This window comes from Psammomys obesus, unplaced genomic scaffold (assembly GCF_907164565.1).
Source record: "Psammomys obesus unplaced genomic scaffold, mPsaObe1.curated_primary_1811, whole genome shotgun sequence".
Classification (NCBI taxonomy): domain Eukaryota; kingdom Metazoa; phylum Chordata; class Mammalia; order Rodentia; family Muridae; genus Psammomys; species Psammomys obesus.
In genome coordinates, this window is record NW_026596120.1 from 16,240,198 (window position 1) to 16,259,835 (window position 19,638).

The 19,638-nt window shown below is 39.5% G+C and overlaps 1 protein-coding gene across 1 annotated transcript in view; it reads right to left on the bottom strand.

The window, feature by feature from the left end:
- Positions 1-19,638, bottom strand: part of Dock3 (dedicator of cytokinesis 3) — a 270,999-nt gene that overhangs the window by 95,362 nt on the left and 155,999 nt on the right. The window contains exons 15-21 of the mRNA XM_055629516.1: positions 9,290-9,414; positions 7,562-7,724; positions 6,849-6,955; positions 6,152-6,323; positions 5,479-5,576; positions 3,782-3,865; positions 1,271-1,371 (exon numbers count right to left, since the gene is read on the bottom strand). Coding sequence (XP_055485491.1) covers positions 1,271-1,371; positions 3,782-3,865; positions 5,479-5,576; positions 6,152-6,323; positions 6,849-6,955; positions 7,562-7,724; positions 9,290-9,414 — 850 coding nt within the window. The remainder of the gene's footprint in view (positions 1-1,270; positions 1,372-3,781; positions 3,866-5,478; positions 5,577-6,151; positions 6,324-6,848; positions 6,956-7,561; positions 7,725-9,289; positions 9,415-19,638) is intronic.

The window sequence follows — 19,638 nt, forward strand, 5'->3', positions numbered from 1 at the left end:
CTTCATAAAATAGCAGTATCTTATTTATCCAATGGTCTTAGCTAATTTGTTTCATATGAAGTATCTTTTTGTTTTATTTGATCACTTTTTTGGGATGCTATAATGTTAACTTCTCATATTTCTCATGCAAGTAAGACAATTTCTTACCATTAGCTCTACCATTAGTTCTTAAAAGAAAAAGTACAGCAACTATGTAATAAACTATATTTTAATCTCCCAGCAGAAAGCCCATAGCTCACATTGTGACAGCTATTCTAAGATGAGGATAGAGGAAAGAACACTTGTTTTTAATAATTTGTTTGTTTGTTTATAGAGAGAAATTCTACTTAGAGCAAAAAGGTAAGAAAAATAATTTAAAGGTATCTAAATTTGAAGAAGCAAAAAATATCTGTATTTAGATTTCACATATGTTCATTTCTTGCTCTACTAGTCATCGTGATCATCAGTGTGTGTGTGTGTGTGTGTGTGTGTGTGTGTGTGTGTGACTGATGATCTTACAACAAAATTATTAGAACTAGAGTAGGTAGCTGGAAAGAGGCCTAAAGGGGAGCAGACAGTACAGCACATGGGAAATGGGAGGAATACTGGGTTGGTAAGGTCTAACTAGGGAGAAAGGTTAACTAAAAGTAAGGGTACAAGAAAATATATGGAAACCTAGTACTCTATAAGCTAATTTAAAAATATATTTAAAAAATGAATTTGAATGGAGGTAACCTACAGGAGTGGAGTCAATCTCAGAAGCCACAGACAATCAAACAAATATCCCAGCGCCAGGTGTAACATACCTCCCTGTGAGTTATTGGTCAGGAAGGTCCAGAGACAACAAAACAACATAGGCAAGGCCATTGCTCTCTAGTTGTTAAGATCTTACTGCTGAAGACACCACACATCCCAGCTGCAGGGCAATAGAGAAGTGAGGCTGGAACTCAATTACTCCCTCCTGCTTTTAGAAGCTGGGTAGACTGAGACGTTGGACATCACACAGTTTTAGAGAGTTTTGACTTGTGGAGTTCTGGTGAAGGTTGTATAACAATACGAGTAAGGTTTAACTACATGGACTCATAACTTGAAAATGGTTAAGATAATACATTTTATAATAAATAAATAAATAAATAAATATATATATATATATATATATATATATCCACAATTTAAAAAAAGTAAAGTTTAACGAGTCAGCTAAATGAATGATAGCTACAACTGAACTTCTTAAATTTCTGATTTTTCTTCTCAAATGCAAATTGTTATAATGACACCAAATACAACTTACTTATAAGCCAGGGCTCCAGCAAAGTGCTTCTGGATATATGTGTCCATCACAGGCCGGAAGTGGAAATATTTTATGTCTCGAAGCAGGTTGATGATGAAAACCTGAGACAAACAGAAAAACGGCCATCATAGTTCGACAGAGGCCTCAAAAAAAAAAAAAAAATACCTTGGCAGGAACAAAGTCTTGTTCTTCAAAGAGCAAACTGTTAGTGTTCCCTATGGGAATTAAACATAAGTTTTCCATTGTCTGTATTTATGTCTTGTTTTTAATCTTCCTTTGACTTTCTAATCAAAATCTGTACTTTATTGGTTTGTGACTATGTTTCCCTGAGCCTCTCCATTCACAACAATGATGAGTGGCACAATATGGATCAGGGGCAGATTATTTAATATCTGTGTAAGTGGCAAAAATACTCAGGTATCCTCCAAAACTTGGAGAAGGGAGTAATTTAAGCCTGTGGAAAGCTATGTGTTTTCAAAAAGGGTCTCATGACCAAGGAAGCAAGGAAGAAGAAAAGCCAGGAGCAAACTGCAAGTGTCCATTCTAGCTTTTCCTTCAGTTCCCTATCCCTTAGATTGGAGAACTGATTCTTCTTGAATGTGCACTTTCCTGTGGGACTGCATATATTCAGCAAAGTGTGCCAAACACCAGTATCACTGTCCATTCTCACTAAAACAACCTTAGGAGTTAAGATCAAACTCTGTAAGAGTAATATGTGCTCTTAACTGCCATCTCTCTAGCTCTCAAATCCAGTTCTTCAAACTTGATCTTGGAGAGGTCTGATGTGTATGTTGGCTGGTTAGTCTTTTGGTTTATAATAAAATTTTCATTTATTACAACTTATTCACTTTGTATCCTAGCTGTAGCCCCACCCTCTTCCCCTCCCAACCCCGCCCTCTCTCCCTCCCTCATCTCCTCCCATGCCCCTTCCCCAGTCCACTGACAGGGAAAGACCTCCTCCCCTTGCATCTGACCCTAGCCTATTAGGTCTCATCAGGAATGTCTTTCATAGTCTTCCTCTGTAGCCTGGTAAGGCTGCTCCCCCCTCAGGCGGACGTGATCAAAGAGCCAGCCACTGAGTTCATGTCAGAGACAGTCCCTGTTCCCCTGTTCCCCTGAGCCCATTTGGAGATTGCACTGCCATGGGCTACCTCTGTGCAGGGGTTCTAGGTTATCTCCATGAATGGTCCTTGGTTGGAATATCAGTTTCAGAAAAGACCCCTGGGCCCAGATTTTTTTTTTTTTTTTGTTCTGTTGCTCTCCTTGTGGAGCTCCTGTCCTCTTCAGGTCTTTCTATCTCCCCCTTCTTTCCTAAGATTCCCTGCACTCTGCCCAAAGTTGGGCTATGAGTCTCAGCATCTGCTTTGATACCCTGCTGGTAGAGTCTTTCAGAGGCCCTCTGTATTTTTATGTATATGAGAGCTCTATCTGCATGTACACCGGCATGCCAGAAGAGGGCATCAGATCCAAGTATAGATGGTTGTGAGCTACTATGAGGTTGCTGGGAACCAAACTCAGGACCTCTGGAAGAGCACACAGTGCTCTTAACTTCTGAGCCACCTCTCTAGCCCTGGCTAGTTAAGTCTTCTTGGGTGATAATTCTCAGACCTTTTTCTACTGAAAACAAATCTGCTAACTCAGTCTAATAAGATGCTTTCTTTAGATTTTTGAAACACATGATAAGAATGATTAATAAAGAGCCCATGCCCAATACTGCCTGGATGACCAGGAATCAGAGGCTAGAAAGCCCAGAGACTTAAGAGTAGAGCCAAATACGACTGGCCAAACAAAACAAAAGAAAACAAAACGCTAAATGAAATGATTCCTAACATTGTTCTAGTATATTTACAGATCAGTTTCTAGACCAGTCAACATTAGAGAGACTCCCTCTGGCAACTGATGGGAGCAGATGCAGAGACCACAGCTAAACATTGGGCAGACAGAGAGCCCTGGTTTACCATGTCTCTCCCCAGAGCTTGTGGAACCCCACAGAAGAGAGGTAGGAGGAATTTTGAAAAGAGCAAGAGGGTTTGAGGACAGAGGACATTGGGAGAGCACCACCAGTGAAATCAATTAAGTAGGGTTAATGGGGGCTCACAGAGACTGAAGAGGCAATCACAGAGCCTGCATGGATCTACGCTAGATCCTCTGCAAGTATATTATGGTTACTGGCGTGGTGTTTGGGGGCACGCCTGATAGTAGGAGCGGGGGCTGTCTCTGACTCTTCTGCCTGCTGTGGGACCCTTCTCCTGTTGGGTCGCCCTGTCCACCTTGACGAGAAGGTTTGTGCCTGTTCTCTTATTGGATCTCGCTGCGTTATGTTCAGTTGATGTCCTTGGAAGGCATGCTCTTTTGTCGGGTGAGAAGAGGGTTGGAGAGTGGAGCTGGGGGAGAAAGGAGGTGAGGGAAGCTGGGAGAACTGGAGGGAGGAAAAGCTTTGGTTGTAATGTATTGTATGAGAGAAGAATAAGCATTTTTTTTAAAAAAACTGAAATTCAGGAAATGACTTACCAGAGACTGAAAAACTAAAAGGCCATATTTCTCTGTATTATCATCCAAAATCACAAAGAGTGTATCTAAGATATCTTGCAGAAACTGTAACAACACAAGAAACAAGGAGTCATGTCTCAGGACTGCGGATGCATGCTCAAATTTTCATACAACAATGATTTGGCTCCCAATAAACAACAAAACATCTCCAAGAATCTTAAAAGTGTGACAAAAAACTATCTAGTACCTGCCTCTACCTAGATAAGGGATAATTAGGTGGACTCTTGGGATTATATATAGCTCAAGGTTCTTGTAGAAGATCTAAAGTGGCTCTTCTCACTGGGCCAATACTAAATTTCTAAGGAAGGAGTAATTATATATATAAAAAAATCCATATAGAATACCTGTTTTGAAATGAAAATAGTGACTCTGATACCCAATTCACTTTGTGATCACTTTTCTGGGACTGAGAGAGTTCAGCTCTTTCCCACTCTGCGGTAGCCTGCTTACATGGAGTCTATCTGGATGAGGTTACAGTGAGTTAGGCTTCATCTACAGAGAGCTACTTTTTGGTTTGGAAATTAGTATCCCAGGAGAAAGGGAAATGCAGTCAATGAGGGCTCTCGATGTGAATAAAACTCTGACAGTGTTATTTGTTCCTATTTTTTGTTTTAAGTATATGCCTTTTTAAAAATTAAGGTTTTTGAGACAAGGTTTCTGTGTAGCCGTGGCTGTCCTAGAACTCACTCTGTAGACCAGGCTGGCCTTAAACTCAGAAATCTACCTGCCTCTGCCTCCAGAGTGCTGGGATTAAAGATGTGTGCCACTACCACCCAGCTGTAACATGCCTTTCTTTTTTTTTTTTTTTTTTTTTTAAGATGCAAAACTAAGAAATACAGTAAATAACAATGGGTGTTTGGAGCCTTGAAAAATGAAAAAACTTGTCATTAAATTGTCATTCAGAGCATATAAATGATACAACATTTACAATTTATTTCTAAGCAGTATGAAGCAAATTAGGGATGTTCTATTGCTCTTTATGGTAAACGCAAAGCTCTTCCACTGTCCATAGCAGAGCTTGGTCTAGTGTGTAGTATTTCCCTGCTGGACTTGTACTACCAGAAGTGCCTGGTACAATCTTAACCAAAAACAATTGTGCACATATGCTGCTCAGAGAAGCCCTAAAAATACAACTGGGAAGGACACGGTTTCATTACAGGGAAGTATCACAAAGATACACAGAGAAATAAGCTGTGCTAGAGGATAAAGAAAGAGTCCCCTAGTATGGACTCCAGGTAAGAAATAGGGCAAAACTAACAGCCACAAGTTAAGTTAATCAACAGCATTCAGAGTGTTTATAGTCAAGAGCCTGGGTTTGTGTTAAAGAGTTATAAAGTAAGAAAAATGGAAAGACCTAAAGAGAGAAGAAAACATAGATATTCAGACAGCACAAACACTGGGATGGACTCTAAGCAGATACTTTTTACTACTATCCTTTAGTATCATTTTTTTTCCTCTGTGGGAAATAAAACAAATCATGAAATAAAATTTATAATTTAAATATAATATTAAGGGGTAATAAACCAGTTTTAAACCTCCCAAGCTATTCCTCTATTATGTATTTGGAGAAATGGTCTTGGAGGTTTATTGGCAGAAATCACAGGGAAGGTCTTCTGTCCATATTCAGACAGCATGTTTAGACTGAGTGAGAGACATACCTTAACGATTTCTTCTCCACTGACATGGCGCAACCGCCCTAGTATGTCCATGATCCTGTCTGGGAAGGCCTTCCATTTCAGTAGAGCAAGGAGGTCCACTAGAAAGCAAACCCAAAATATAGTGAACTTCATAAATTTAAGCAAGGTTCAGTTTCTTTCAGACAAAGACAGGTGGAATCTAGAGTAATAGCCCTACTTGTGACAGAATCAAAGATTCTTTTTTTTTTTTAAAGATTTATTTATTTATTATTATGTATACAGTGCTCTGTCTGCATGCAGGAGAGGGTACCAGTTCTCATTATAGATGGTTATGAGCCACCATGTGGTCGCTGGGAATTAAACTCAGAACCTCTGGAAGAGCAGCCAGTGCTCTTAATCATTGAGCCATCTCTCCAGCCCTAAAGTTTCTTTAATTGAGGAAAAAAAAAAAAAAAAAAAAAAAAAGGACAAAGATATATCTGCAGTCTGGATGTGAATCCTACAACTACAAAACCATGGACAACTCTGTGGGCTATAATTGTTGAACAATTCCTTCTATTTCAAAAAACAAAAGCAAACAAAAATGGTCCTTTTTTTTTTTTTTTTTTTTTTAATCATGAAGAAACAGTCTCCTCCTTAACACATGCAAGCAACTGAAAATGATGGAGGGTACTTTGCATGTACCATAACTTACCATTCTGTGTGAGTTTGGTAGAAGAAAGTTGTGTAGAAATGAAGAAAGACTCTTTGGTGCTACGCTGGAAGATGAGGCTGGAGGGAATATTGGGGCAGCCATTGTAGTCTTCTTTGCAGCAGGGCAGGCCCAGGTACAGGGCATGGTTGTTAAATGTGCTATTCTCATCACACTGTAGACAAACATAAAGAGCAGAGAATATTTCCTAAGCCACACAATATGCAAAAACCAGGTCCCCAGGGAACTTCTGAGTAAATGCTTATTACTATCTTCCTCAAGTTGGACCTTGGGTTGCAGGTTCTCTTACAGGAGTGCTTTCTGTTCACCAATTCCTAGGACATGATAAGATACGTGGCCTCTATCTGATACATTGTATGCTGGGCAACTGACAACACCATGATCTCAAATAGTAGGACTTGAAGCACATTAGTTAAAATGATAATGGCATAGGAGAGTTGGTAAGTGATCTCCTCTACTGAAGTGAGACATGGGAAACAAGGGCCTGCTGGAATTAGCTGTAGGAGAAGGGACAATGCACTTAGAAAACTAAGGCCTAGGCACAGTTGTCTTACTGTCACCCACCATGTACATCTAGAATCCTCTGGCCTGACCAATGACAACCACTTAAGTGAGAATCATACTTGAGAATGGCCATAGTGGGGTAAGGGATGGAGATGAAAGAAAGCCAGGTCCGTACCTTATACACATAAAGCTCATGAATATCATCTGATAGTGTGGTGCCATCATCACGCATCAGGGGGGAGAATGCGAAGCCAAAGAGTTTCTTTTCCCCTTTGTCCTTTGCTGTAAGCAGAGCCAATTATTAGAAATCCCCTTGTGTTTGTCACCCACACTCTTTTGAACTTCAGGTAGCAACCTGATTGCAGAATAATGAGAAATATGCTGGTCTGAATTTCCATTTCATATCCCAAGGCATTACAGGCTACCATGACCACCACAGAAGCTAAATTTCTGGTCTTGATAAAACAGGGAAAAGTTCTTTAAAAGTAGTCAGTAAGTACAAAAGAAAACACCCCATATAACATGGACATTTCAGATATTAGAGAAAGCCTATATTGTATCCCAAGGATTTTTTAAATTATTTTCATTTGTGTGTACACTACACATGTATGTATGAGGCCAGAAGAGGACATCAGATTCCCTGGAGCTGAAGTTATAGGCAGTTGTGAATCTAATGTCAGTGCTGGGAACTGAATTCAGGTCCTTTAGGACAGCAGATGGCTTTTAACGGCTGAGCCATCTCTCCTGCTCCAAATCCCATAGTTCTGAACCTCTGATAACATCCTATTTCTGGTTCCTCATTTTCATACCAAGAATCCTCACAATTCTACATCAAGAGTATAGTTACATTTTTATCCTCAAGGGAATATGAAGGGAGGTCTCACTCACTGGAACAATGTCTGAACTCAAAGCGTAGATGGGAGCCCCGGAATCTGTCAATGGGAATAGGTAATTTGATAATTTCTCCCCAACGAGGACTATTACTGTGGTAGAGAACAAAGGAGTGGTAGGAACTCCTATTTGGCTCTCCTGAACCCAAGCTGATACAGTCCTGGAAAAGAGAAGCAAAATAAGATGTTATCTTCATGGAATGAGGACCTCAATTTCTCTCTGTCATTAGAATACTTTATTTTTTCCTATGTGAACGTCATTTTTTTTGCAACTGACCAGATGATACGTATTTGACTTAAATTCAGTATTTTTGTAACTATAACTGCATACACAGTATAATTATGCCAAGAATGCCCAATCTGAGGCCTATCAGGCCAAATGCATCGTGGGATAGCTATGAGTGCTGCCAACACATCTGCAGATCTCAAAATGTCAAAAGCCTAGGCACCCCTGATGGCACTTAGCCAGCTCTTCATCCTCCTTGGGTCAGAGGTGAGCACACAAACTGACAAGCTTGGAAGAACTGCCTGGTGTGTCTGCATTGTCATGGTACTTCTCAATCTTGCTGAGAAGGGTCCACATGATATCTTATCAGACCAAGAAGGAACCCTAAGTTACAAGGCAGAGGGAGACTCCTTTCTAATTTTCCTTAGTGCTATGTTGGACCATTTTAGGTTACCTTTATTAACTTTCCATAAACAAGATAGGTCAGGCTTAATCTGGCTCTGGCTTTTAAACATTACTACAAAGATGTAGACTTAGCACGGTTCTGCCTTTGTCCTGGAAGGAGTTTTGGGCAACAAAATTAAGGATAGTTCCCTTTCCACACATGCATGAGTGGCTGGTAGCTCTGCCTCTCTGGTGCTTTCCCATGTAAGCAATGAATATATTTATCTAGGGTCCTTGAGTTGAATTTACTTAATGTTTTACAGTGATACATGAATCACTATTTTAACCCTGTGAACATTTCCCTTTATTTTTGTGTTTTGGGAGACAGTTTCAACTAACTTAGCCTTTTCCTTCTGAACAGCAGAACTAGTAATTCCTGTTCTGCCTCACTCATGATGGAGTTTGATCCAGTACACCAAAATGAGGCTTGTAAAAGGCTGATCTGACAAGTACCCTGGAAATGGAGCCTAACCGTTGTTCTCCAGGGTCTTTACTGTGACAGGATTGAGGAAAAAACAGACAAGCTTAAAAGAAAAAAAAAATCATGCCCCTGAGTCTCCATTTTCAATGAAGAATGGCAAAGAACCCTTTGCAATGTGCTACATTGCTGGAAATAATTTTCTAGGGCTGAATCTGTTCTCCTCTGTCCTGAAACTTGGCACCAGCAATAAAAAATCTAAATCCTATCACTGATCAAATTACAAACATAATTTTCTGTGTTATCTCAAAGAGCAAAAAGGCAAAGTAAAACCTAGTAATCATCAGAAAAAACAGGCAGCTCTGTGCTTGGTGAATGCAGAACTGCAGGGATTAGGTCTAAATTGGAATAAGAGGCATACAGGTCAGACACTAGGAAGACTTAATGGAAGAACTTAATGACATTAGAAATCCTTTTCAAACTGCACTGGATGAAAAAGATTTTCCTGGATGAAAAAGAAGGTAGGAAAAAAATACTATTGGGCAATTTGAATTCAGTCCTGCCTAAAGGAAAGGAGTATCTGGACAAAGTCCATGGAAACACATTCTCTTTTAATCCAAATTACTATCAAGCCTTACCTTCAAGATCTCTCCATCTGCATAAAGTACATACATGGTCACTTCAATATTCTTTTGCACACTCTTTCCTCCTCTTTCAAAATCCCCCTTCTCCAGAGTTAGGTACAAATCATTGCGGATATCACCTGTTGAAGGGTAAAAATGCAACATGCTCATGACGACAGACGCCACAGTGCCCCACTTGAAGGAAGATGAGAATAGCACTTGGACCCTCGGGGCATTCCAAGCTTGGTTAATAACCATGGCCTGTCCACTAACACCAGTGCAGCAGTGCTCAGAAGGTTAGTTACATATTCTCGGAGTCTGAATTCTAGAGGTGTTCACTACAGCTTAGGTAGAGAATCCTGTCTCAGATCATTGGTGTTCAGACTACCCAGTCTCTCCCTTCCAGGATGGCTGAAGTATAAGCCTCTCAAAGAAGGAAGATTTTAGAACTCATTTTAATTATGCCTGTCTTGCTACTAGTCCCTTCTCTTTCCTCTAAGAGATTTTTCTTGTATAGTTTTTTTTTTTTTTTTAAATACAATTCTCAAAACTTCCACGTCTGAATAAAGGACATCCTACCTCTTTCTGGAGGCTTATCAAAATATGTTTATTACCTACAGTCACAATGAGAGAAACAAAATTTGGTTTTAGTTTGCAAGTGAGCTTCCTGGTTTGGTCAGATTAAGTAGCACTGCTGTCTTTCTTGTACCAACTGTCTTTCCTTTCTGACTTTGAAAGTGTCTTGGGCATCAAACACTGAATAGGTCTGGCCTATATGTAAGGATTCTTTTGAGGTGTCCACAACATTTCCTTCCATTCTTCAGGTCACCCTCCAGGTATAGAAGTGCAACCTCAATCACAATTATATGGCTACACAAAGTTTTCAAAATAATATGACTTAAGTAGAAAAGAGTGGTCTATGAAAAATGAACTTTTTTTTTAGGAGCCTGGGGAACGTTCTCTAATACTGAGAGCCGTTTTGTTTCCTAAGGCTCTCATGGAGGGAAAAAGAAAATGTGTTCTAAAGTCATTCATAAATATTGCTATTGCAATATAGCTTTTAGGGTGTTCATTTCTACAGTTTTTTTAAACTTTTCTCTTTGGTTGGGTAGTCTGCTTTAAATTTTAATAAATTTAGAACCTTAATCTGCTTCCTTTGTTTTAGACTTTCTAGTGTACCATTAATAGTACTGATGTGGGACTGTTGGTGACGTAATTGAGGTGGGTGGGGGTTATCATTGCCAATTGAGCTGCTGATTCTTACGAATCACATTTGGAACTTGTGTATGGGTGATACTGCAAGGGGTGGGAAATCTAGCTTCCCCCCCAGCCCATTCTTGGGGGTGGGGGGAAGGAAGGAGAACACCCCTTCCTCCTAAGCCCTTAGTGTGTATTGAGCTTTTGTTTTACTTCAGTGCTGGCAGGGGAGGGTGGGAACTGGTGGTGACTGAGTGTCCTGTTCAAACCTTTCATTGGGTACAAGATTGAATGTTTGACTTTAGGTTTCATTTTTCTTAAGAATGTCTAGATCTGTGTTTCTCCCTGCCCTCCAAGACTCTGGCCAGTTGGAAGTGTCTAGTTTTGTTCATCTCTCATTTCTGGGGCAGGGACTGTGACCCTGCCACTTCTACGCTCTGTACCCACACCTCTTTTGGACATTAAAGGTCGACTGATGCAAACAAACAAACAAACAAACAAACAAACAAACAAACAAAAAACTAGTACTGATGTGCACAGGTAGGGTAGGCAAGGCAGTCAGAAAAGGAAACTCTAGTTCACCATTTTGTCACTGTCTGTTAACAGGCTGAATAAAATTAGTCCTGAATGTATTGAAAGCCCTTCACAAAGCTAAAATTCAAACTTAACCAGGAAATATACTATTGACTATTGTCATTATGGGATGAATTAGAACTGATGACACACAGAACGTTTAACAATGGAAACAGCCTCTTCTAATAAAAGCCTTTTAGTTGCACATTAGCTTTCCTGTAAAATTTAAGTAGTAATTCAGTTTTTAAAATGATTCAGTGTTATAAGTGAATAAACGAACTAAAATAATTTTAATGTCTAATCTAAAGACCAGGTGCTTGGTTTCCCCTGGTTTTCAGTTTCTGGGAGTTATTTTAGATAGTCTATGTGGCTTTTTAAAGTATTTTTCAGGTATCTGCTAGCTATCTGAAATATTTTTCTAACACATACAAACTTTTCTATGGGTTCATGTGCAACAATAAACATACCCTTGAAATTAAATGTTTTTAAATTTTTCTTATCAGTAACAATACAGAAGGCAAAACTGGATCTTATCTTGTAGACTGCTAAAGACAAAATTTGATCTGTGTGGCTTCATTTAATGAGCTATTAGTTTTTGAGCAGGACATTTTAAATGAAAGTGCTGGCAACTAAAATAAGTGGCTAAGCTAGATATTGCTTTAGTTTTTGCTCTTTTTGAAACATAGTGCCTTTGAGATACCCTTTAGAAGTTTTAACACAAGTACTAACCTCTGAGGTACAGACTGAAGCAGCTTGATTTCACCATGTCCCTGGCTGCTCTTTATTTAGAGAATAAATCTGCCTAGACCAGAGATAATCTCAGAAAGATATTAGACTGCCTTATGGGTTGTAATTTTGCAAATTATGCTCATTTTAAAAAATGACACTTTGTGAAGGTTAATGTTGCTAGAGGTGATGGCAGGCTTCTTGTCAAAAGGTCTCAGTGGTATCACTAAAATCACACTCTCCACTAATTGTCCTGGAATTAAGAGAAAATCTAAAAAGCAAGTGTGAGCAGCCTAAGTGCACCTTGCAGGTTCTCCCACTCCTTAGTGTCTCCCCAGCGTACATTATATGCTCCTACACCCATCAATGCAATCATGTTTCAAGGTTAAAGCACTGTCTTTAGGAGAAAAATTTAAACTCATTGATTGCTAGGAACTAATTTCTGGGGAGGGAAGATGACAGGCATTTTGTATCGAAGATGCACGAGAGAGAGGTAGTGGTAATTTTGAAGGTTTGAAGGCTAGTGCCTGGCTGACTGTATTTTAGTCACCCATAAAGCATGTTAAAAAAATGGATTTCTACCCATTGGGATTATAGTGGGCCTTATGTACATAGATTTACAAAATGTCACTAGGTGATTCTAATTCTCTCTCTAGTTTATATCATAGGCTTGCTGAGAGTAAAGGCCTGGGCAGCCCTCAGGCATCAGTTTGGAGAGTGCAAGAAGGGTGAGGTTTTTATGCAGAATGTGGCATTGCTGAGCATTGCCCTGTTAAATGGGCTGTCACAATTTAAGAATGGAGCTGGGCATCCTTGCCTCTCTTTGTTGGGCACTCACAATTTTCTAATGATAGCAGAGGACTTTATATTTTATCTCTTTCAGTGCTTAGTCCTTGGGTGCCATGCAATAGTGTTTCTTGCCTGGAGATGAATTAATTGGGTTCATTCTTGTAAGAGTGCCTCAGAATAAATAGTTTCCTCCTCCTTCACAGCTCTTATAATAGCCAGTGTCAGCTGTTGGTAGAGCAGCAGGTCAGAGGACTGATTATATAATAGAAGGCAGAGGTAGGCAAACTTTCTGATAGTATTTTAGGTATCATGGGTCAGGTGCATATTGTGCGTTTCACAATCCTTTATTATGTTAAAAAATTCTGGGGTAGAAGGATCTAAGTTCAAAACCAATCTATTTTATACAGAAAGACACTGTCTCAAAAGACAAAGAAAACATTTTTAGCTGGTAAGTAGTAAAAAAAATACCAAATCTGGCTGGATTTGGCTCAGGAGACTGGAATATTTATATATGTTCATATATACACATATATGTATATACACATGTACACACATATATACATGTAAAATCCAGATTCCTGTAAGCCTACAGAAATAACTTCTGGAAGAACAGTTTTGAGTCTGAGGCCACATTAATATGATAGGAATTGCCTTGAAATACTTGAGGGTTCTTATAAAGGAAGAGTTCTGAGAAGATAGCAGTGTTGTTTAGCCACCAGAAACCTTGGGGAGCACTCTGGCAGTCTGCCCCCCCCAAAAAAAATGTGCATCCTAGTGGCTCCGAAGAAACACTGCACATGACACTATTGTTTCTTCCAGGAATAGTCTCCTTATAAATATCAGAACCTCTGAGATCTAGCTAAGATACCAGAACAATCTGCTAGGAAGATTATATCTTATTAAATACTCTCCATCCTTGCTTGGGAGTCTTGGGCTTTATGTTTGACATCATTCTGGCCTCTCTGGAAATCCATCTTTGTAGAGATGGTCCATGAGGTCCACACAGATTTGTATATACAGTCTAGTATGTGTTATAGTTACATCATTCTACATAGATTATTCATACCACAAAGTAGGGGACTTTAAGTAAAATAGTGTTTAATACTATAACATTTATATTTTGTTCTAGGTAAGAAAAGCAGGGACTTTGTGGATGTGCTTTCTTCCTCTTGAGACTATGAAAAACAAAAACTGACTTTATCCTAGAAGACAGCCATTTACTTGAGGTGGTGCCAATTCTCTCTTGGCAGAAAAAGGAAGATGTATTCTATCAGTATTTATCAAATGGAGAGGTACTGTTCTTCATGGAGTTTCAGGTGTAGGGGTCCACATTTTATTTTATAATAGTTCTTACTTTCTTAAGAAAGGGAAGAAAAAAGACTCTTGCTTGGAGAGACTTCACTAGACTACCCAGAAACAATGGTCTCTTTATTATTCCCACTCTGTCTTCAGCCACGCACTTCTGGCTTCTATCAAAACAAAGTCATAAGTGTCCTCTGTTCTAACATGATGACAGTATGAGACAAAAGTGATATGGTTATAAATAATGAATCCTTTCTCGGGCCAGGAATGTGATGCCCTTCCACTAAAAGAAAAATTATTAGTCCTTTCAGAATTTTGTACAATGTGTTTTGTACCACACCCACCCCTTCCACCTACCCATCTTTGTATTTTTTTTCCAACACCTATCAAGTCCATGTGTGCTGCCCATAAACTCTTGGATATGGGGCTTCCACTGGACAATGGGTGACTCAACAGGGACTACATTATTTAGAGAAAACTGACTCATATTCTATACTTTAGAGATATAGCCAAAGCCCCACTTTCCTCCCTTAAAGCCCAGAAGGTCAAACATACCTTGGTAAAGACTCATTTGGTAAACATTGACCACAGTCCCATGAACACATCTGTAGTAAACTCTATAGTACATGAACACATCTGTAGTAAACACGGCTTCTGTGGAGAATTTTCCCCAAAAGTCATGTTCTATGTGTTTGCCCTTTTTATGAGCTACGTACTAGCATAACTAAAGAAAGTTTTTGCCTTTCTGACTGTGTGGCTCAGAACAAGAACTATTCATTTTCTTTATAATTGGAGGAATACATAATGTCTCATTTAAAATTCCTTTCTTCTATCTACATACTTCAGTCTTGTTAAAACATTTTTAAATGTCCTTAGATCTTAATGAACACCCAAAGAAATATATGGCATTTTAGATTAGCTGGCAGCTTCTCTTTTAGTTCTTGTCAGTTACCCAGGAAGGTGAGACCGATGAAGGATTAATAATGTATATGACATCCCACCCCAGTATTGCAACATTCCATGAAATAAATGGTGATGGGAACAAAGCAGGCAATAAGCAGTCAGGACACACAAAATCAAGAACTTACACCCAACTATCTTCATCTCTGCATCAGAAAGAAAGGGGCGAGAATGAGGGGGACAGCATAGAGAAAAACAAGAACAATTAAGACAAATAGGAAAAGAGAAAGAAACATCACTTGTAGGTCAGTGATGAAACATGCACTTTTTATTAAGGATCAAAGAAAATGACAAGAGTGTATTTACAAGCACAAAGACAAAAATCAGAGGGCCCTTAAGAGACTGGCATGTCTGCATAGTTATTTTTTAATGTGCTAGTCCAGAACTATCCAAGAACAAGTACTGATTACCTTAGATCTGACTCGGTAAGAACAAATCACCCATACCCAAGGCAGAGTACTTTCTAAGTAATGACATTTTCTTTTCTTTTACTTTGACCTTTTTAAAGTTTGAGTTATTGTTATTGTATGTATGGATATATGGTTTATATATGTGAGAGAGGGGTTACTGGAGCCCTGATGTATGGTATAGAGGTCAGAAGGCAACTTTTAGCTGCTAGTTACATCGTGGGTTCTGGGATCAAACTCAGGTTTACACAGTAAGTACTTTTACTCACTAAGCCATCTTGACAGTCCTTAAGACATGGCTCTTTCATAATTTAAATTTTAACTTTGTGTGTATACACTTACGTGTGTCTGTGAAGCCCAGGTAGAAAGTCAGATTCCCTGAAGCTGCAGTTAAAAGTAGTTTTGAGCCATGCCATGAGTGCTGAGAACTGAACTTGGACCTTCTTCAAAAGCAGTGTATGTCTTAACCACTGAGACACCTCTCATCCTAAGACAGGGTACTTAAAGAGGTTCCCAAATTACCTAAAAGCTGTGAGAAAACCAAAGTGCTGGGCCCTGACTCAACAAATCAGAAACTCTTGAGGCAGACACAACAATCTCTTTTTCTAAGTCTTGTAAATAATTCTGATTCATAATAAGATTAGAGAACTACTGCTTTAGAGAAGACTTACTCTAGTTAGAACAATATACTAAACTATAGGTGGACTTTTATATTAAGATAAAAGACCAACTAATTTGAAACTTGGCTCTTATCCACAGAGACAATAAATACCCTTAGAAATTCAAGACAATGAAAACAGGTTAAAACACTGTACATCTCATAGAACCACAGAAGAACGGCATTAACCTTAAGACACTTGCTTTCCAGTAAAGACAAGAGGATAAAATAAGAGGATACAAAAGGTGTTGGCACACTGCTGCAGGCTTAACATGGCATAGAAGAAGGGTACGTGGGTACACCACCTTCTTCAAGAGGGTAATTTAAGAATGTTACACTCTATCGGCTGCCAACATTCTCTGAGGTATTACTGCGGCTAATACTGACCCATGAGTCACAGGAGAGGATACGGACACCTACTTGTACCCCTGGAATATCTGTCCTAATCACATCTTTCCTTTTAAAAACATAGTAAAGAACTAAGGGTGTGCTATTCCTCTGAATAAAAGCAGTTTTGAAGTAAGGAGAGAACGGGAAAATTGTGATTAACCAATAAAAGGTTTATGTGCTCAGTCTAAAAAATGAAGAGATGGCTTAGTTGGTAAAGTGCTTGTTGTACAAGCACGGGGACCTGAGTTCAGCTCACTAGCACCATGTAAACAGCCAAGTACAGTGGTATGTGTCTCTAACTCCAGCATTTGAGAGCATGGAGACATCAGTTTCCCAGAGGCTTGCTCGCCAGCTTGTCTAGCCAACCGAAGAGTTCCAGGTTCAGTCAGACACCTTGTCCCAAAAACAAACATAAAGTGACAAAAAGTACCCAGTGTCAGCTTTTGGCTTCTACAAACATACACATGTACAAAAATATGAATACACACAATACTACACACTTACACAAGATAAAAAACAAACTACGATCAAGGTGTAGTAGGGCCAACCTGCAATAGCAGCATTTGGGAGGTAGAGGCAGAAAGATCAAGAGTTCAAAGCCAGTCTCACTTATACTCACTAATACAAGGAGTTCAAAGCCACCATTTTTTTAATCTATCAAAGCTACAATCCCCACATCTATTTGTTCTTTTATAACACATCGTGGCATTTCTGTTTGGCTTTTTATGGGGCTTTGAGGGCAATGGTTCTCAGAGTCCTTGCAGTGTCCCTGCTGCTCTTGCTCTTTAAAGGGCCATGAGGGGAGCAAGAAGGCTTAGTCAATAACTCAGCTGTGGCACACAGGAGGCGTCACCTGCTTTCAACATCCAATATATAAACTCTCATGGAAAGCAATGAAAAGATGTCAGAAAAACCTTTTTAGAAGTGACATGTTGGGTACCTGTGCTCAGAGTCTGGCTTGACTCTTCCATGCAGCTCTAGCAACATGTTTTGACAGGGATCTATCTGGGCCAGTCTGACAAAAATAGGCCTCTCCATATGAGTATCTGGTAGTTTCTGCCAAATGCTGGGTACTTTAAAAATAAGGATCACAGCTTACGAGTAATTCTAATTTTTCATTTACTATAATTCTTCAGATTTTAGTGTTGATAAGCTCACAGCTACTGACATAGTTTCTTTTCTTGTTCTTGCTCCATGTGTCAAGAAAATGAAGCTGCAGCTTTGTGTAAGCTGGCCAGCACTGGGAAGCTGAGGGACTGTTGAATCCCTGTCTAAGAATGGTAAAACCCATTCTGACAATATATTGGAGCACAATATAAGGAGATGATAGCTGTAAGTTCATGGGTGGCCATTTGTGTAAAACTTAGCTCTTTGCTAAGAAGGAGAAAGGACTGAGGATAGGAAAGTATGTACAAACTACTATTTACTTTTAGCTGTAACACTCAGTATAGTATAGCAAAGGCAGACAACCCAAAAGTGATACACCCATGTCACTGCTTCAGGTCTCATGAAATACCCAAAGCCTTGCCTTCAGCCCTGCCTGCACCCTGTGATGACCCTTTAACTTCTTGGAAAACAGTTGACTACTTCCTTAACCTAGGCTCACCTCACTAATGCTTGACATTGCACAATTTCATAGTCATTTTTAATGCAGACAAAAATCCCTTCTGTGTGTCAATGATAAAAAGTGATAGAGAATACTCGAGTAGAAGGTCGTTTCAAAAATGTATCTTGCTAATATAATTTGTACAAACATATGCATGTATGGAAGTCAAGGAAAGTCAGATGTTATTTCTCAGAAACTGCCCATCTTAGATATTTTTTTGAGATAGTGTTTTTCACTGGCTTGCCAAGTTTGCTCGGCCAGCTGGCCAGCAAGCCTCAGGAATCTGCCTGTCGTTGCCTCCCAGTTGAGTGCCAAGATTATATTAGGCACTGCCATACCCAGCTTTTTAAAATGGGTTCTGCTGATTGAGCTCACATCCTCATGCTTGCAAGAGTCGCACTCTACCCACTGGCAGAACTGTCTCCAGCCTTTATGTAAAGTTTTGACTGAAGTATATTTCTTTCCAGATTCTGTTTAGTTAGTTTTAATTCTATGAGATATTAGGAAATATCTTTAAAAACCTTAAGAGAAGAAAGGAAGGACTTAAAGGATACATAATATTCCACAGTTAGAACCTAGACATCTAATTTGGAAAAGATCAGTTTTAGTAAGCCTCTATTCTCCTTTCAAAACCATGTTGCTGCAAACCTAGAGACTGTTGTTTGGGCTTTTCTTCCCCTGATTACAGGGTGCAGACAGGGCTGAAGAATGGAATCAGGAAAAGCATAGGAGTAATTTCCAAAGAAACAATCACCTGTACAACAGCCAGATGGAGGCCCTTCATAAGCATGGAGTCTCTTAGCACTTAGCAATAAACATAATTGATCTAGTTGGCCTAAATTTGCCACCCAAAGAGGCCCCTGTGTTCATGAGTAGGAAATAAAGGCAGTGCACAGCAGCTTGCTCTGCACTCACAGTATCCACGGAGAGAGAATGAAGATGATAGAAAATAAATCTGGGTAAGACAGAGTTGCTAGAAGGCAGCTGGAAACCATTGTGTGGGTCTTCTTTAGGCTCAAGTTAGAGTCCACTTTGGGATGGTATTGGTAAATGTTTCCAGCAAGAGGATTTAGTGAAGAACCGGGAAAAACTAACAGATGACCTGGCTCTTCTCAACAAAACAAGCTTTGTACAGGGAATTAAAACTCAACTGAGAGGGAAAGCCTACCTCTCCTAGAATCTATCCAGACAGCCAGGCATTTGCTTGTTCTGAGCTCCCTGTTCCTTCACGACTTCCTCGTCATCAATTTCTACCCAGTCCTTTCACTTCTAACTGCTCCTTCAGCTCTCACAGCCCATTTGGATCAACTATCTACCTCAGTCCACCTAGGAGAAAACATAAGCCTAGTATTTGCCTAGCAGAAGCATACTTGAGGGGCAATGCATCCTACTTTTTGTTCTGGATTTCCATTGAGACAACTGCTAAGAAAATGTCCAGGCAGTAAATCTATATATACCATTTAGTGTGGTCTATTTTCTGTTGCATTAAAATGTACCTGTAATTCCTACACAAATGGGAGTCTCTGACGGTGTGAGCATATATTTCCCTTAAGCAGGAAATTCTTGTGAAGTAATCCTCAACTAGGGAATGTGATGGAAGAGAAAGTTACAAAAACACATCTCTATGAAGAAATTTAATGTTGATTCTCTTATCACCAAAACTCCACAAAGTCCATCTGCTGAACTGTCATACTGCACTGGGGAACATGATATGGGGGCTTCTGGTAAAGAACAAATGCTTATAAGGCCCAGAGGG